The sequence below is a fragment of the Pleurodeles waltl genome, chromosome 4_2 (assembly GCF_031143425.1).
Source record: "Pleurodeles waltl isolate 20211129_DDA chromosome 4_2, aPleWal1.hap1.20221129, whole genome shotgun sequence".
NCBI lineage: Eukaryota > Metazoa > Chordata > Amphibia > Caudata > Salamandridae > Pleurodeles > Pleurodeles waltl.
Window position 1 is genome coordinate 59,066,869 of NC_090443.1, and position 17,230 is coordinate 59,084,098.

Sequence of the window (17,230 nt, forward strand, 5' to 3'; positions counted from 1 at the left end):
TGTATGTGTTGTGGAGTGTGATGTGTGTGGTGGTGTATGGTGTTTTGTGCGTTGTAAATGTGTGGGTGATGTGTTTAGCCTCTATGTTATGGTCTAGTCTAAGCTGTGCAGTCTCTCTCTGTCCTTGAATCGCAATTGTGGTCGTAGGGGTTTGTGGGTGATGTGGGTGTGTGTTTTATATTGTGTTGGGTGTGTGGGAGTGGTGTGTGTATGTGTCTCAGGTGTGTGTATTTCAAATGGTCCAATGTGGTTGTGTTTTGTAAGGATGTGTGTATTTTGAGCGCGGCGGTGTGTCCCGTGGATTCGTGGGTCGTAATGGCATGGGCGTATTTCTGTTGGCGTGGCGGTGGAGGTTTGGTCATCGCCATTTTTTCGCTGACCTTTGGTGTGGCGGACTTGTGTGGATGTCGGGTTTTTGGCGGTTTGCCAGTTGCGGGTCAGAATGACCGTGGCGGTTTACCGCGGCGGTGTTGTGGCGGTCTTCTGACCGGCGGTAAGCGCCTTTTACCGCCGAGGTCAAAATGACCCCCAAAGTCTCTTTCAAGCACAAAGTACCTGGTTTGGAGTGGAAAATCTCTGCAGAGCGCCGCAGAAGAAGAGATACGTGGAAAAATGGTGTGCGTCGATTTCTCCCCAGCACACATGGACTTGCGTCATTATTTTTCACACGGGGAAGTCGTGCGTTGTTTTCCGGCGCGTGGACAGTCTCTTTCTGTGGGTCACGGGGATTCCCAGATGTCCCGGGTCTGTGCGTGGATTCTCCTACTTGTTTTCCGGCTGCACGTCGTTCTGCGGAGCTGTGCGTCGAAGTTTCGCTCTCACGGCAGGCGTTGTGTCGATTTCTCCTCTGGAGGTCGGGCGGCGTTGTCCTTGAGAGGCCATGCGTCGAAGTTCCGGTCCTCCCGAAGGCGTCACGTCGATCAGCGTCGGTGTGCAGCGTTTTTCTCGCCGCGGAACAAGCTGTGCGTCGAAAAGTTTGGTGCACGAAGCGTCCAAGTGAAAAAGAGAAGTCTTTTTGGTCCTGAGACTTCAGGGAACAGGAGGCAAGCTTTATCCAAGCCCTTGGAGAAGACTTTCACAGCCAGACAAGAGTTCAGCAAGGCAGCAGGCCAACAGCAAGGCAGCAGTCCTTTGTAGAAAGCAGACAGGTAAGTCCTTTGAGCAGCCAGTCAGTTCTTCTTGGCAGGATGTAGTTTCTGGTTCAGGTTTCTTCTCCAGCAAGTGTCTGGTGAGGTAGGGCAGAGGCCCTGTTTTATACCCAAATGTGCCTTTGAAGTGGGAGAGACTTCAAAGAGTGGCTAAGAAGTGCATCAGGTCCCCTTTCAGTTCAATCCTGTCTGCCAGGGTACCAGTAGGGGTGTGGCAGTCCTTTGTGTGAGAGAAGGCCCTCCACCCTCCAAGCACAGGAAGACCCATTCAAAATGCAGATGTATGCAAGTGAGGCTGAGTACCCTGTGTTTGGGGTGTGTCTGAGTGAATGCACAAGGAGCTGTCAACCAAGCCCAGCCAGACATGGATTGTAAGGCACAGAAAGATTTAAGTGCAAAGAAATGCTCACTTTCTAAAAGTGGCATTTCTAGAATAGTAATATTAAATCCGACTTCACCAGTCAGCATGATTTTGTATTACCATTCTGGCCATACTAAATATGAACTTCCTTCTCCTTTCAGATCAGCAGCTGCCACTTCAACAATGTATGAGGGCAGCCCCAATGTTAGCCTATGAAGGGAGCAGGCCTCACAGTAGTGTAAAAACGAATTTAGGAGTTTTACACTACCAGGACATATAACTACACAGGTACATGTCCTGCCTTTTACCCACACAGCACCCTGCTCTAGGGGTTACCTAGGACACACATTAGGGGTGACTGATATGTGGAAAAAGGGGAGTTCTAGACTTGGCAAGTACTTTTGAATGCCAAGTCGAAGTGGCAGTGAAACTACACACACAGGCCTTGCAATGGCAGGCCTGAGACAAGGTTAAGGGGGCTACTTAATTGGGTGGCACAACCAGTGCTGCAGGCCAACTAGTAGCATTTAATCTACAGGCCCTAGGTACACATAGTGCACATTACTAAGGACTTATAAGTAAATTAAATAGTCCAATCAGGTATGATCCAAAGTTACCATGTTTAAAACGGGAGAGAGCATATGCACTTTAGCACTGGTTAGCAGTGGTAAAGTGCGCAGAGTCTAAAAGCCAGCAAAACAGGGCCCAAAAAGTGGAGGGAGGCAGGCAAAAAGTTGGGGGTGACACCCTAAGGCATGTCAGGTCTAACAGTAGGCCTCTTAGATGAGACCGACTGGAGAGACAGTTGCATGTCATATAGAGTACAGGTCAAATCATTGAGGCTCTGACCCATGCAGCTTAACTTTCTGCATATGACTTATATAAAACCCGTGCAGCTCTGGTGCACCAGTGCATTGACAACACTGCCATGTAAGACCCGCTTGGAGCCGCAAACTCACTTTTCTGGGAATGTCCCCAGATTGGCAGTTACTGGCAAACAGTCTTCACCGCACTCTTTAGAGTGATTGGGAGCCCGATAGACTGTTCCCCCAGGATCGCACTGCTGGGAGTCCTGGACAGAATTAGTGACACAGCTGGGGACAGGAGGACCCTGGTGGAACTAGCCATGAGAGACATTGCCAGATCATGGAAAGCAGCTTCCCTTCTGATACTGGTTCTTTGTCAGCAGGCGATGGACTGGTGTGCCAAGCAGGAAAAAGCCATATCCCGGGGCTGCCCCAAGAAACATGAGAAAATATGGGGAAGTGTATAACATATTGTGGAATGGTATAAATGTATGTACCCTACAATGTTCTGTATTCTGCAACTTCAAAATCAGCATTATACCAAGGTATGTTACTATGTAACATTGGGGTTATTTAATTGACATAATAATACAATTCAATTTATAAAAATAATTCTGGCAACAGCAGTACACGTCATTTTTCATACCATGACTGTGGTCTTAGTATTTCCATTACCTCTGCAGCAAGGACAGCATCCTTAGGGGCCTAGATTTTAGTGGGTTCTTTGTAGGTTGATCCATTTTAGACAATAGGTCTACTAAAGGTATCTGTTAGTCCGCATGCATTGGTACTCTGTGGCACTAGTTACTATAGACAACAGGAGTGTGTTATTGCACATCTTCATCCTAAGTACCTCTTCGGGCAAGGCATGGCGTTACTATCTTAGCTGGGAAAGAATGGTGACCTATTCATACTAGAAGCCTGAGGAGATTTGAGATTACTTATGCAACACAGTAAATAAAAGGGATAGGGAACACTTGCAGCTTGTGTAAAATACTGGGAGTGGGAAAAGGATATAGAAGCAGGGCCTTCCACATTTTGGCCACATTTTGGCCCTGGTGCATAAGGTGATGGGAGGTTCCTCTTAAGCAAATGAGTTTTTAGCTTTTTTTCTGAAGTAAAGGTGAGATGGCTCTCAACCTTCTGCTGTTGCATATGCTGTTACCCCAGATCATGGATGCCTTGCTTGAGAAGGTTTGGTTTATGTTTTTCTCTTTTGCATATCTTGGTTCCATGGCAAGGTTATTACATTGTGGGTTGCATCAAAGAAGCTCTGTGATAGTGAATTTGGTGTGTTGGCAGCAACTGCAGTAAAAGTAGTGGAGCTGGCTTGGATCGTGAGATTGGCCCACAGCGCCAACTCACGTGGAAAGGATGACTCTCACTTAGGACTGGCACGGCATGCTCGCTGTATGTGATACAAGGGGGTCTGAGGTGGGACTTGATTCTGACGCATTCCTATTCTATTTGTGGCATCTTGGCTTTAAACCGACATTGCAAACTCTTTTTCATGTGTACTTAGCTAACACTAAAACAATGAAAGTTGAAAAGTCTGCTCTCGCGTTGTGCAGGCCATAAACAGAACTGAATTATCTTTGAGATTTGGATATTTAATAGTATAGTAGTCGAAACCAAGAACATGCACAAAATAATCATGATGTCGCAAGGTCGCATTTCAGTTACTCAAAAGATACTGTTTGTGCTCTTACAGAGTGCAGAGGGTCAACACCTTTGTGAATTCTTATCTATGATTAATCATTTCTATCCAGGGTCGCATATGGCCACAAGCAACATCAATGTGTAACTATACAGAGCTGAAGTTAGTACCCATAGACTATGCAATACAAAGAATAATAACAGTATGTCCCTATTCCTTCTGAGCTAGCATGAATGAAATATCTTGTATCTACTGCTGTGGATGTAGGCTTCCTATTTACTTCTGTAACCCGCTATCCCAAGGCTTGGATTAGAAAGCACATAAAATGATGCCAAGCTTAGTTCTACTCAGTGGGAAGGCTGCTCTTTGTTTCATTTATTGCACATTTTATTTTCTAATTTACGGCATGAGGTAATAGAGAAACATAGAATGTTCTGAAAATTAAACACTTATTCATTATGCGGCCCCTTCATGTTAGGCAGTGTTCTTCGATCATATTTCTTGCGGATCTCGCCATACTAAATGTAGATTAAATACCATTCCTGTGTTCAGACTGGGGACCACCTCGAAGATGAAGAGAGGCAGCCTTAATCTTTGCTGATCACTGATATTCTTCTTTTCCCCTCCGTTGTCTGTCCCTGACACATAATGAGGGCGAAGTGAGAGGGACTGACTACTTGGGAAATCATAAAGCTGGACAAACAGGTCCAAGCACGAGGCCATCTCTCTTATGAGAAACACACCTATCTAATGAAATATCACAATCAAGTCTGCAAGTAATTTTTATTAACTTCTTGACAAAGAGAGATTACATGATTACAGGTAAGAGATTGAAGTTTGCAAGTACAGCATTTTTTTAAATTCTATAGGTGTGATTCATTTACAAGAATGAGTAGGATGGCGACGCCAGAGATGCCAGGCCAATGGTTGCATTAAATTAACCTCTTTGCTGGATGTGACCAAGCCCAGAGTTTCAAACAGATAAAAGAGGAGAGTCTCTGGTTTATCAACAGAGAAGTTCAGGCTCCTTCAGTCCTTCCTCTGTCCCTGCACACCTTACCACTCCACATCTCCTACAAATCAGCCACCATGAGCTTAAGGAAGTCCTCTCCTAGAGTTGGGAAAGTCTTTAGTGCCCGTTCTCTTGGAGGTGGGGGTCATGGTGGTGCAAAGAAAATTAGTTTCTCTTCTGCTTCCCACTCTGGAGCTGCTAGCGTCGGCAGCAGAAGCCTCTACAGCCTCGGTGGGCATAAAAGGATCTCCATCCCCACAGGCAGCCATGCTGCTGGTGGTAGCGTCAGAAGCTTTGGTGGTGCTGGTGCCAAAGTCTTTGGTGCTGGTGGGGATCGTGGATTTCCAACGTGCCCTCCTGGTGGGATCCAACAGGTCACTATCAATAAAAGCCTCCTGGAACCACTCAACCTGAAGATTGACTCCTCCATCTCAAAGGTGCGCACAGAGGAGCGTGAGCAGATCAAGTCCCTGAACAACAAATTTGCCTCCTTCATCGACAAGGTAAGCTTCCAACTTTAATACACTAACTTTCAAATACTGAGCACTTTCTAGACATACTGATGGGAGTGTTGTACTCCTCTCACTCACTTCGTTGCTTCACAATATCTTAGAGCAGTGGTTCCCGACCTGTGGTCCGGGGACCCCTGGGGGTCCGCGAAGCCTTCTCAGGGGGTCCGCGAGAGCCTAGAAAATTTAAAAATATTAACAAATATTGACAAATTAGGTCCCCAGCTTCCAGTAATGACTCAGGCGGGGGTCCCCGGATTCCCATGATGATACAGTGGGGGTCCCTGGGTTCCAGTAATGTTAAAGTGGGGGTCCACAGAAATCAAAAGGTTGGGAACCACTGTCTTAGAGCACTGACGCGTTCTTTACTGCACTGCATGCCCGTTACACTGGGTGCCTGCAACGTGTCCTTTTCGCAGTTGTCTCACAGGTTGCGTCGGTTCAGTAACGCGTATGGATTACGTTAGTAAATTGCGTTTTTCTTCTTTTTTAAGGTCCAATTTTTAGAACAACAGAACTAGGTGCTCGAGACCAAATGGCGCTATTTGCAGCAACAGGAGCTTAAAAGTGGTGGCAAGCGGAAGACCATTGAACCCCTGATTGAGGCTTACATCAACGGCCTGAGAAGAATAGTGGATAATTTGGCAAATGGCAAAACCCGTTTGGACGGCGACTTGAAGCAAATGCAGGAGGTGGTTGAAGATTACAAGAAAAAGTATGTGAAAAAGAGCTTTTACCAAGTCAGACCCTTTTAGAGGTCATTCGTCAGTTGTAAATTAGACCGATAGTGAACATTCTTCATACTTTATGTATGCCTATAATGGACGGGAATTAAAATAATCTCCAACTGGAGTGTAAAATGTGTGAGGCAGCAGGCAGATGTGGTACAACAATGTGAGGCACTTCTTGACTGAACCCGGGGTTGTTGGATGAAACAAAAGGTGTGCCTGCTCTGCAGCACAGGCTGTTCACTCTAGATGGTATGTCAACACATTTACTGTAGCATTTAATCACTGATCAATATGTATTATATTTCTCCTGCAAAGGGTAAACCTTAGTTAGCCATATCTCATGAATAGTCAGTAGTTTAACACCCCTCTAGTTTGTAGGTCTGGATTGAGAACTCAGCTGTCTGCAATACCCATTCATACCAATTCTTAAAACATTACATAAAGTGAGCTTTAAATACACTCTACATGTACTGTTGGTTTTATGGTCAGACAATCATTTTATGCTGTGTAGATTTCCCTGTCTGATAATCTCGATGTAATCTGTATGAACGGTCCAGATTGTTTAAATCCTAGGTAATCTCATCTTTAAGGCCACATTCGACACAAAACTGTACTGTGGCAGCCTATTAACACACTTAAATAGGTTGGGCTTGTTTCAGGGAATAAGAAACAGTATCTTGAGACTGAAATGAGTTTCATTATAAAGGAACTATGGTTAAATGAGAGTCCTCCCACACGCAGAATAACGCATGGATTGCTTGCCTGCGCCTTAAACTCGGATTGGATTTTTCATATTAAAAAACAAAACCCTATGTAAGTAAACAAGATGCCGCGTGTTGTACAAAACAGAGGGAACCTATGCCAAGCAGGGTACAAAATCGGTGACAAACACTCGACGGTCGTGGTAGGGACGCTTCGCTCACTAACCATCTAAAAGTCTTACCTATCGTTTTCACGACATAACTCTCTCTTCCTCATCCCGACAGGTACGAAACTGAAATCAACAAGCGAACAACGGCAGAGAACAATTTTGTGGTGCTCAAGAAGGTAAGCAATACACACACAAGTGATGGGGGTGTTACTTAGGAATAATATGAAGAGAAGCAGGCATGACAGCACGAGGCCTGGCAAACCAATAATAAACCTGGAGAAACAAGAGGCAGCGTCCAGAAGAAGAGGACACTTACTGTAACCTTTCACATTCCTTCCGCAGGATGTGGACGCGGCCTACATGAAGAAGGTGGATCTGGAGTCCAAGGTGGACTCTTTGACTTCAGAGATCGAATTCCTCCAGTCCGTCTACGAGGCCGTAAGTGCTCTTCTTCTGCACTGTAATCTTCAGATATGTTGTTAAACTCCCTTGACCAAGATGGTAGATGGACAAGACTCCTGACTGAGATTAGTTTGACAGAAGTCGTGACTCTCACATTTGAGTACTGAGTTTGGATTGACAGGGTTTCTGACTGCACAATACTACTACTGACTTTCAATGGAGAGGTAACCTAACTACAGTTGCCCTGACGTGTTTATCTAGAGAGGAATGATCCATCCCGGCTGTTTTCTTACAGTGAGCTTCTATTGGCTGAAGATCTAGGTTTCACCATAGTGCTTCATTTCTTTTACTTTGGAAAGGGTCCGTGGTGGAAGCATATCTGTCCTTCGATATGCTTGACACTTTACCCGTGCACTGAGCCCCCTTTGGCAGGAGGCAGGACTCCAATAATTCTGGCCAAGCCTCAATTAGTCTGTCTTTTAGTTACCATTTTCTAGTACTAAGGTTGCCTGGACGCTAACCTACTTTAGATATATATTTCTAGAATCCAACTTCAGTGCCGAATTTTCACTGACCAGAGCTTTGCCAGGGCTGCATATGGTTGGACTTGGCTTCCACTGCTGAGTGCCCTCTTTCAATGTTTCTGGACTGAGCTTCCATTGACTGAAACTCTGACTCCTAAAAACCTGTACTGCATAAACCTGTACCGAGCTTCCTGTGACAAGAGCCTGCCTCCTGCATTGCAGTATTTCTGTAGTGCTCTTCTGTTGACAGGTGTTCTGGTTTCAGTACTGCAGAACTGCACTTCAGACTATATAGCCCTGGCTCCAGTACTCACCTGCTGAGGTTCTGTCGACAGAAGTCCTGTCTCCAATAGGAATGTACTGAATTTCCAGTGACCTGAATCTAGTCATTATTGTACTTATTTATTTGTTTGAGACTTTACTATAGCGCTTACACACTGTAGAGTATGTGAGTGCTGCCCACAAAGAACAACAAATCCATGTAGAAGTAACAATAACACCATTTAAAACAAAGAACACAACTCAAACAAGTACCAGATAGTGGGATTTAATCCCCAAGGAAACGCAACAGTTTTCCTTACCTCCTGTAATTCTGTACTGCACTTCTATACCAGGAACCATGTCTACAGTATTCTTGTTCTGAGCTTACACTGAAAAGAGTCTTACATCCAGTATTCCTGCATTGCTCTTCCTGTCACATGAATACTCTCTGCAGTACTCCTTTAGAGTGTTCCATTGCACACCCTGGCTCCAGTACACCTGTACCACATGTCGGTCTGTTTGCAGATACCTTGGATCAAGTCCTCCTGTACTTCTTCAGTCCTGAGCTCTTGGTCCCAGGTGTGCTGGCCCCAGAAATCCTATAATGAGTTTCTGATGACATTCCAGGCTCCAGTGTTCTTGTACCGAGGCTCTCATGATACACCCTGGACCCCATAACCCTGCACTGCGTTTCTTCAGCAAGAATCCAGTCACCTGTATTCCTGAATAGATGTTTCTATTCACGGGAGTCCTGGCTCCAATACTTCTGCACTGAGCTTGTAATGTCGGAAAACCCAAGCATTTTTATACACATCTTCCACTCACAGGGCCCTCTTTCTAGTATTTCCTCACCTTGTTTCTGTCGACAGTTCTGGACCCAGCACTCATGTACTGTACAGTACTTCTGTACTGAATTTCTGTAACAGAAGTACATTTCCCATTCTGTTGTGCTGTGCTGCCACGGAAATTAGTTTTTGAGACTATTATGACCGAAACTAAGTTTACGGTTTCAGAAACTGTGAACATATCTCTGTGTGATATATTACTTCGAACGATTATTTATTTAGGTAGAGATTAAGTCAGATGTTGTGGAGTATGGCTGAGGTTGTCCATATCGCTCAATGGGATGCTATATTGTTGGATGGGATCTCACAGAGAACGGTGCAGTGGTTCTAGAGATCCCAGCACAGACAGTGAAGCCTAAACCGTAACAAATATTGGGTTGGAATGACATCTTCATTTGATTTGCAGCAAATGGCGGAGTTGCAATCACATATGTTAGACACGTCTGTCATCCTGTCAATGGATAACAACCGAAAGTGGGACCTGAATGGCCTCCTGGCAGAAGTCAAAGGTCAATACGAAGACATTGCGAACAGGAGCAAGCAAGAAGCGGAGCGGGAATTTGCAAACAAGGTATGAAACCTGGAATTTACAAAGTACATTTGCTCTTCATTGTGGACCAATGATAGAAATGTAAGAAACTCCCTAGATAAGAACATGTGTCCTTTTTAAATTTGACTACATTCATTTTCAGACAGGAGAAATACTCTACACCCTCCTTGCCATTTTCCCCAAAATAAGTTATTCCTTTTCCTTCCCATCAGTACCTTATAAACACTCAAGTGGGGAAGGTCCTTTGCTTAGGAAAGGTGCACTGAACCGGGCATCGAGGGGTAAAATCAGCAATGTGTCTGGGCTATTGGGAGAGACATTTTGAATGGAATGTGGGTTTTCTTAGTCTTGCCAAGACTTAGTGGATTTTAATAGTGAGGAGGGCAACAGAGCGAAAATGCAAACTTACAGACGAGGCAAGGGGTTGCCTTTAAAATCTGTTTCTCTGAACAGGAAGAATAAGGATGGGGACTCCGATATTGCTGCATAATCTTGAGATTCCTTGAAGAAGGCATATACACAAATAAAGAAGGATCCAGTCACAGTCTTCAATGCACACAGCGTTTGTCTGAATATTCAATCACAAGAGATAGGGAGGAAAAATGCACACTGAGCATTCTCCGATAGACACCTGTGAACAAAAAGAGTACGGGGCAAACATGTACACGGAACATATAGGATGTCCTGTATTTAGTAACCCTAGGCTCGAATTCTGTCATGCTTCATTATGGGCTTCCTCAGCTCACCTGGTGAGGTTATACTACCATGAGGGACTCAACCTCACATTGTGAGCGGGTTCTTGATAAGCTACATTTCCTGGGAAGATCAGGGATCCAGGTATAAGAAATACCTTAGGGTAAACCTGAGCGATTTCTCTATACTGATTAGTACCATAGGTATGATTAAAAAAACTTACAAAAAAAGTATGGTGTAGGGGATATGACTTTCTCATTTACTTGTCTGATTATTGTCATCTATTATAGATTGCACAAACAAAAAGTGGAGATAGTTTATAGACACAAAATTCAATACACTTTCCAAGGCAGAAGATATATTCAGCTGTCACAGGATAAGAAGAAACCGCACTGAAGAATTTTTATATATTGAGAGTCTATGCCACAAACCCTAGTACATGTATGTTTGCACTACCTAAAACATCTCAGCCGTGGGATAGATCATATGAAGCATGTCAACTGAAAAATAGTGAGGAGATGTTGCAAGCAGACCTAGTACAGCTTTTGTCTTTTTAATTTTTAGCTTGGTGTCCCCTGTGATGTTTTTGAAACTACACTTTGAGAAGTTCATGAGATATGGGATGGCCTTCAAATATTTGAAGTAGGTGAGGTTCTTGTTTGGCTCTTTCCAATTTTATCTTATTTGTGACCCTTTAGTTCCAGAAGCTGAAAGAAGTAGCTGGCCAACACGGAGATAGTCTGAAACACACCAAGAACGAGATCTCAGACCTGAACCGGCAAATACAGAGGCTGAAGGTTGAAATTGACAGTGTGAAAAAGCAGGTATGACATGGAATTCTAAAAACTCTGTATAAACCACCAATCTGCTTAGCTAGAACCACAAAAAGACTACTGATGTGCATATCTACTGGTTCGGCGTTTACGGACCTACACTTTGAAGAGAAATGCTCAGTAAGACCATAAATGTGCGAGCAATCCCTAGTTATCTTTGAAACGCACATGAGATTTCTCTTTTTGTTGATTTGGACGATTTTCATTTTATTTCTTTCCATATTCTCCCCCTTCATAAGGGGATCTTTCACTTCTCACATTATCAGAGTATGTTTAGCTATTTTCTCTGCTCTGTGGCACTCTTTCTTACAATCTCAAATGCTCAGAGACAATTTCTTTGTCACTTAAACGTGCTTTTCATTGTTCATCACAGTAACTCAAAGATTTTTGGTCAGTCCACCGGACTGTATCCTGTATGCCTTTTTGGTCAGGCATACATGATGCAATGGAAAGTACTAAATTGTCCAAAGGTTAAGTACATGAGCAATGATGTTCCTAATTACATGAACAAAGATGGTCCTGTCACTTAACAGGGAAACTGATATTTCTCAGAACATTCAGTAGATCTCACAATGACAAATGCTTGTCCTTTTTCCAGATCAGAAGTCTGCAAAGTGCTATTGCAGAGGCAGAGGATCGCGGAGAGCTTGCCCTGAAAGATGCCAGGCAAAAGCTGGCTGATCTTGAGGCTGCTCTACAGAAGGCCAAAGAGGAGATGGCTCGCCAGCTGAATGACTATCAGGAGCTGATGAACCTCAAGCTGGGCCTGGATGTGGAAATTGCCACCTACAGGTCCCTGTTGGAGGTTGAAGAGAGCAGGTGAGTGCACAGCTTGCAGTCACACTGATACGCGAAGCAGGAGTCTAGTACAATCAGAGTAAGCACCTACTGTACTCCTGAAGCCAGTACTATTGGACATGTCATATTTAACCACTGAGCAGTGACCTGGAGTTTACTAATGATGCACATTTACAGCTCTTCCACCATGATTCTGAAAAGTGCAGCTCTGTCAAATGCTGACTCGATCAGTGTCTGATTTCCATTTATGTATGAAACGTGGATGTCTTCTTCCGGTTCATGGCTAACAAATTGTAGAACGTGCAACAGGATGTTTAGGTGCCAGATGAACTTGGAATTTGATGTAATCACACACTAATGTGGCATTCAGTGTGTGCACCAGGTTTGTGAACACTTGCCACTGTTACACTTTTTCGACGGATTTAAAAAATAGCAGAGCTTATCATTCTTTGGGTGCACGCTAGCCAGCAGCAGGGTATGTGATCAGGCAGCTGGATGTGCAACAAAGCGCGCCATCACTTCTGATCAATTCTGTACCCATATACAATGTATGTAGCTGAGGTCTTCAACTAGACCGTTCTATTCAACACTTTATGCTGCAGTTCAACTGGGGACTCTTCCAGCATCTGCCCAATGAATGCAATGACGAGGGTAAGGGCAGTTACACGGAGGCACAATTGTCATGGTACAGTCCTTAGAAAGGCAGAGTTCGAGAAGGTGTCTGATTCACTGAATAAAATAAGTTTGGCAAATGTTTCACACTCCCTTTTAATTACTGAGATACCCTTGAAGAAATCTAACATTAGTGAAGCCTATGAGCCACTCCCTCCAATAAATACAATTTTACACCATGTCTGAAAAATAAGATTTTGTTTATGAGGCATTTAGCACCTCAGAAGAACTTTGGCCATTGTACATTTGTCGAAATATCTTCAGGTGAAAGAAAAAAGGGATGAGGACGGAGTACATTGTGACATTCATTTCAATCTTATGTAAGATCATGCATAGTATTTGTCCCAAAAGAAAAGTTTAGCACGTATTTTATAATTAAGAATTACACTGAATAGAATTATTAATTTCTGAGGGGAAAGGCGAAAGAGTAAACTTTACGGTGAGTATTTGTGGTAAACAGAATGGAATGGTAACTATTTGTATAGGTATCTGAAGATATGAAACTACTGTCACTGACTGTGTGTGATGACCTTAATTTATGTGCCTTTGCATGTGTATGCAGGAAACAATGCAGCAATATTGAAACACTATTTCTACTTGCTGATCCTGAGTAATCGACATATAAATGAGAAACCCTGCGGCTGCATAACCCTTCAACTAAGACTATTTTCTTTCTTTTTTAGGATGTCTGGCGAGGTTGAAAATACTGTTAGCATCTGTAAGTGCATTAGATCACTGTTTTCACCTGCAACGATTAGCTTATCCTTAATCTCGTGCCATGTTTCTTAAGGTTGCAAATGATATAGCTCACCAGCTAATGAAAGTGTGGATGATGAATTGTGTCCATCCTTCCTTCAGCAGCTTCATTTGACAAAGGTTCTGCTTACATTGCAATGTGGCCCTATGTAGCTAATCTTTCTATGTCTAGAAACTACGTTCACATATTGCTTGAGCAAGGCATTGATATGTTATCTAGACAATATACTAGGGACCTCAAATTCAGGGTCCGACTCTAAAACAAGTTAGCCTCTTTGATAAGACCCCATTTTTAACCAGAAGCCAATGTTTATGAATGAACCTTTCTCCCTAAAGTTGTCCCAGTCGATTGCACAATCGCTTGCAAGTGACAGATGAGAGCAGGCCTCTAATGTGTAGATATGCAAGAAAATCAGTGCTCTCATGATATTTTGCTCTTGTGGTAGAGAAGATAATTTGAGAAGGTTTATTGTGATGTGTTTTTCATTGCAGCGGTGGTCAACACTGCTCACAACCCCAGTCCAGGAGGTAGCAGTGGACAAAGCTATGGACAAGGAGCCGGTGGATGCAGCAGGCAGAGTCATGGCTCAGTGGCCGTGGCCTCAACAAACTCCTCCTCTAAGAAGAAATATTATTAAGGCAGACGCTTACCAGACCCTGTGTGAAAGAAGAGCCTTCCTGCCATCTGACTTCAACACTGACCCCTTCGAGTCCATCCATCCCACCTCTCTGACATATCTCCCTCATCAGAAAGACTTTAGCTGCCGATCTTAAGCTGCCTGTATCTATGTCATCCCAAGGTTAGGCAAAGCATTTATACAATTTAGTCACCAAGCAGATATACATTGCCACTGACTCACCTGTGGGTCAGAAGGGGAGATAAGCTCTGTGTTGAGAAACTGCCAAGTGGTATTCGAGGGAAGGGGGAGTTGGCAGTGGGCTAACCCTTCCATCGCTGCATTGTTATTCTCATATTTCTCTTTACTGATGGGGTCACTGAGGCCTGTAGGCTCTATGCCACAGAACTAGTTATTGCTACGCTGCTGTCTTTCCCTTGAGCATCTTTGCACTCTTTACGCCAGGAAATCTTGTGCTTACCTGTTGCTTTACCTAGAGCATGTCAAGATCATGTGAGAGAATGGATCCATTGAAGAATCACCTAAGAACTGTTCTTAGGATTGTCTATTGACAAAGAAACTCAAAGCCAAATTATTTATTTGATTTGCCTTCCGTGGTGTGTAAAGTGCCAAAGACGGAAACAGGATCTGGTCCTCTGTTCCTGAGTGATAGACCTTAAAAAGTCTGCAAAACTTTGCTTTTATTTTTCTAACGTGATGAGTTTATAAAATAAGCACTGCGTCGCCAGAATCTACATTTACAAAACCATTCATGATTTAACACTCAGGTGGCCTCATGTTTTTGAGTATATCAAACTGGCATGCTCCCTGGTGTCTTATGTACATAGAAGCTTCCTGGTATTGCTGTGTCTCGGTGTTCAGGGTTGGGACCACCCAACTCTCTTGTGTCTCTTATTAAACTGCATATCAAATTCAAACTGTGTTCCTAGTCTTGGTGTTTCAGCCTTTGGTTTCTCTAAGCCGACAAAAGCAACAATTAGAAAGTAAATCTCATCATGCAGGCACCGAAAGCGTACACACTCTGCTCGAAGTGCAAATCACCAGCGATAAAATATTGTACACAAGAGTCTAAGACAATCTCAAGCATAGTGCACGCAGCCTTCAACCGACTCTGTAAAGCACTGATGGAGCACGCTTATAAGAAATGTAACTTACTACGTCTCGTAGAGGGCCTATCAAAACAACACCACCACCAATATATTACATTGACTTTTGTCTAAGAGTATAGAAAAGATGGAATGCAAGTACTTCAGCTAAATTCATGAAAATCCAGAAAGTCCACTTTTTTACCAACTGCTTTGATAACTACCACGGAGAGAATTCACCTTCTGGGGCCTGGGGTGTTGGAGACACATTTACACTTTCCACCAGCCTCCTGCTGAGAAAAATTGTTGTATTTAAGGTGTGTTACTGAGTTGTTAATCCATAACACCTACCTATGGAGGCATGGTATGCCTTTGCTAAGGTTCACAACACTGTGACATGATAGTTTCTGAAGGAATAAGACAAAGCTATTCAGCTATTGCACAACTGTTCCCACTGCTGCAGTCCTTGAGACATGACCCAATCTTGACTAGTTTTCTTGCTACCCCTTGGTCTCCCTTCAGTTCTCATTTTGTGCCACTTAAATCTCATCATGCAGGCACCAAAAGCGTACACACTCTGCGCGAAGTGCAAATCACCAGCGATAAAATATTGTACACAAGAGTTCAAGACAATCTCAATCAAAGTGCACGCAGCCTTCAACTGATTCTCGTTGTCATAAAAAACATCTCTCAAATGGCTTTCAACAAACCACAGTGCTTTGCGCAGGAATGGCGAATCACCACACCCAGTCCCAAGCTGAATGTGTCAAGTATATGAATAATTTTTCTGCAAGAATGCCTAAGATACTTCTTTGCCACTGCCGATAGTCTACTCTTCAGACACGACGAGGGATAGGAGAGAGTAGAATCAGGTTCTTTGTATACAACAGGTGTGTGGTACAAACCAGTGGGCACACATTTCCACATGCACAACCATCAACTTGTCCACCATAAACTTACTCCGCTGCCCAAGCAACAAATGTGAATTCTAGTTCTTATTGCAATGAACTATACAGTCAGTGGAGTAACAAAGGTCATCGCAGCCCCCGCGGGTCTCACTGGCAGGAGAGCTGCTGAGAAAGCCCTGAGGGGGTCCCTCCATATTTGTTGCAGGGGGGCCACTCTAGTTTCGATACGCCACTGTTTTACAGTGGCTGGGAGTACGGTGAATTGGAGCACATCTTTCCCCACTATGGGGGTCATTACGACCTCGGCGGTCTTGCAAAAAGACCGCCAGGCCGCAGGAGACAGAATACCGCCATTGCCGGCGGTATTCCTGGCTCCCTATTATGACATTTCTGCTGGCCCAGCGGAAATGTCACATCAACATTGCTGCCGGCTCGTAATAGAGCCGGCGGCAATGCTGATGTGCAGCGGGTGCAGTAGCACCCGTCGCGCATTTCACTGCCCGAAATTTGGGCAGTGAAATGCGCGACAGGGCTATGCCTGGGGCCCCCGCACTGCCCATGCCAAGTGCATGGGCAGTGCAGGGGCCCCCAGGGGCACCCCAAGTCCCCTTACCGCCAGCCTTTCAATGGCGGTGTGTACCGCCACGGACAGGCTGGCGGTCAGGGACTCATAATCCCCAGGGCAGCGGTGCATGCACCGCTGCCCTGGGGATTATGACTGCCAGGCGGAAACCTGACGGGAAAGTGGAGGGGCTAGCGGTATGGCCGTGACTTTTCCGCCACGGTCATAATTGCTGGCGGAACACCGCCAGCCTGTTGGCGGTGTAACCGCCAACTTACCGCCGGCCGCCAGGGTCGTAATGACCCCCAATGTCTTAAAAACATCGAATTCTGGCAGAGGATTTTGTTCAAAATACACTAAAGGCTCCCGGCAACAGAAAAATATGTTAATGATTTGCAAACATTGTTTGCGACTTAAGGTTGCATTCTTGTTGAAAAGTTAAAATTGTTTTAGTGTTCTTAATGATTGACGATGAGGAAAACATGAAAGTGGAAGTTCGAGAGAGTAAGTTGCGGTATATATTCCACCACAATTACTGGATGTTTAAAAAGAATTGTTGAGAAAATCAGGACGAGCCTATAAAGTGGGGATGGCACACCTAAACAGAA

The 17,230-nt window shown here is 44.2% G+C and overlaps 1 protein-coding gene across 1 annotated transcript; it reads left to right on the forward strand.

The window, feature by feature from the left end:
• The first annotated feature begins 5,033 nt into the window (after positions 1-5,033).
• LOC138292201 (keratin, type II cytoskeletal 5-like) lies at positions 5,034-12,026 on the forward strand. The gene is given in 7 exon segments (XM_069230648.1): positions 5,034-5,487; positions 5,988-6,208; positions 7,211-7,271; positions 7,438-7,533; positions 9,534-9,698; positions 11,069-11,194; positions 11,802-12,026. Coding segments are annotated over 7 exon segments (1,320 nt in total). The 5' UTR covers positions 5,034-5,061.
• The last annotated feature ends 5,204 nt before the right edge of the window (positions 12,027-17,230 follow it).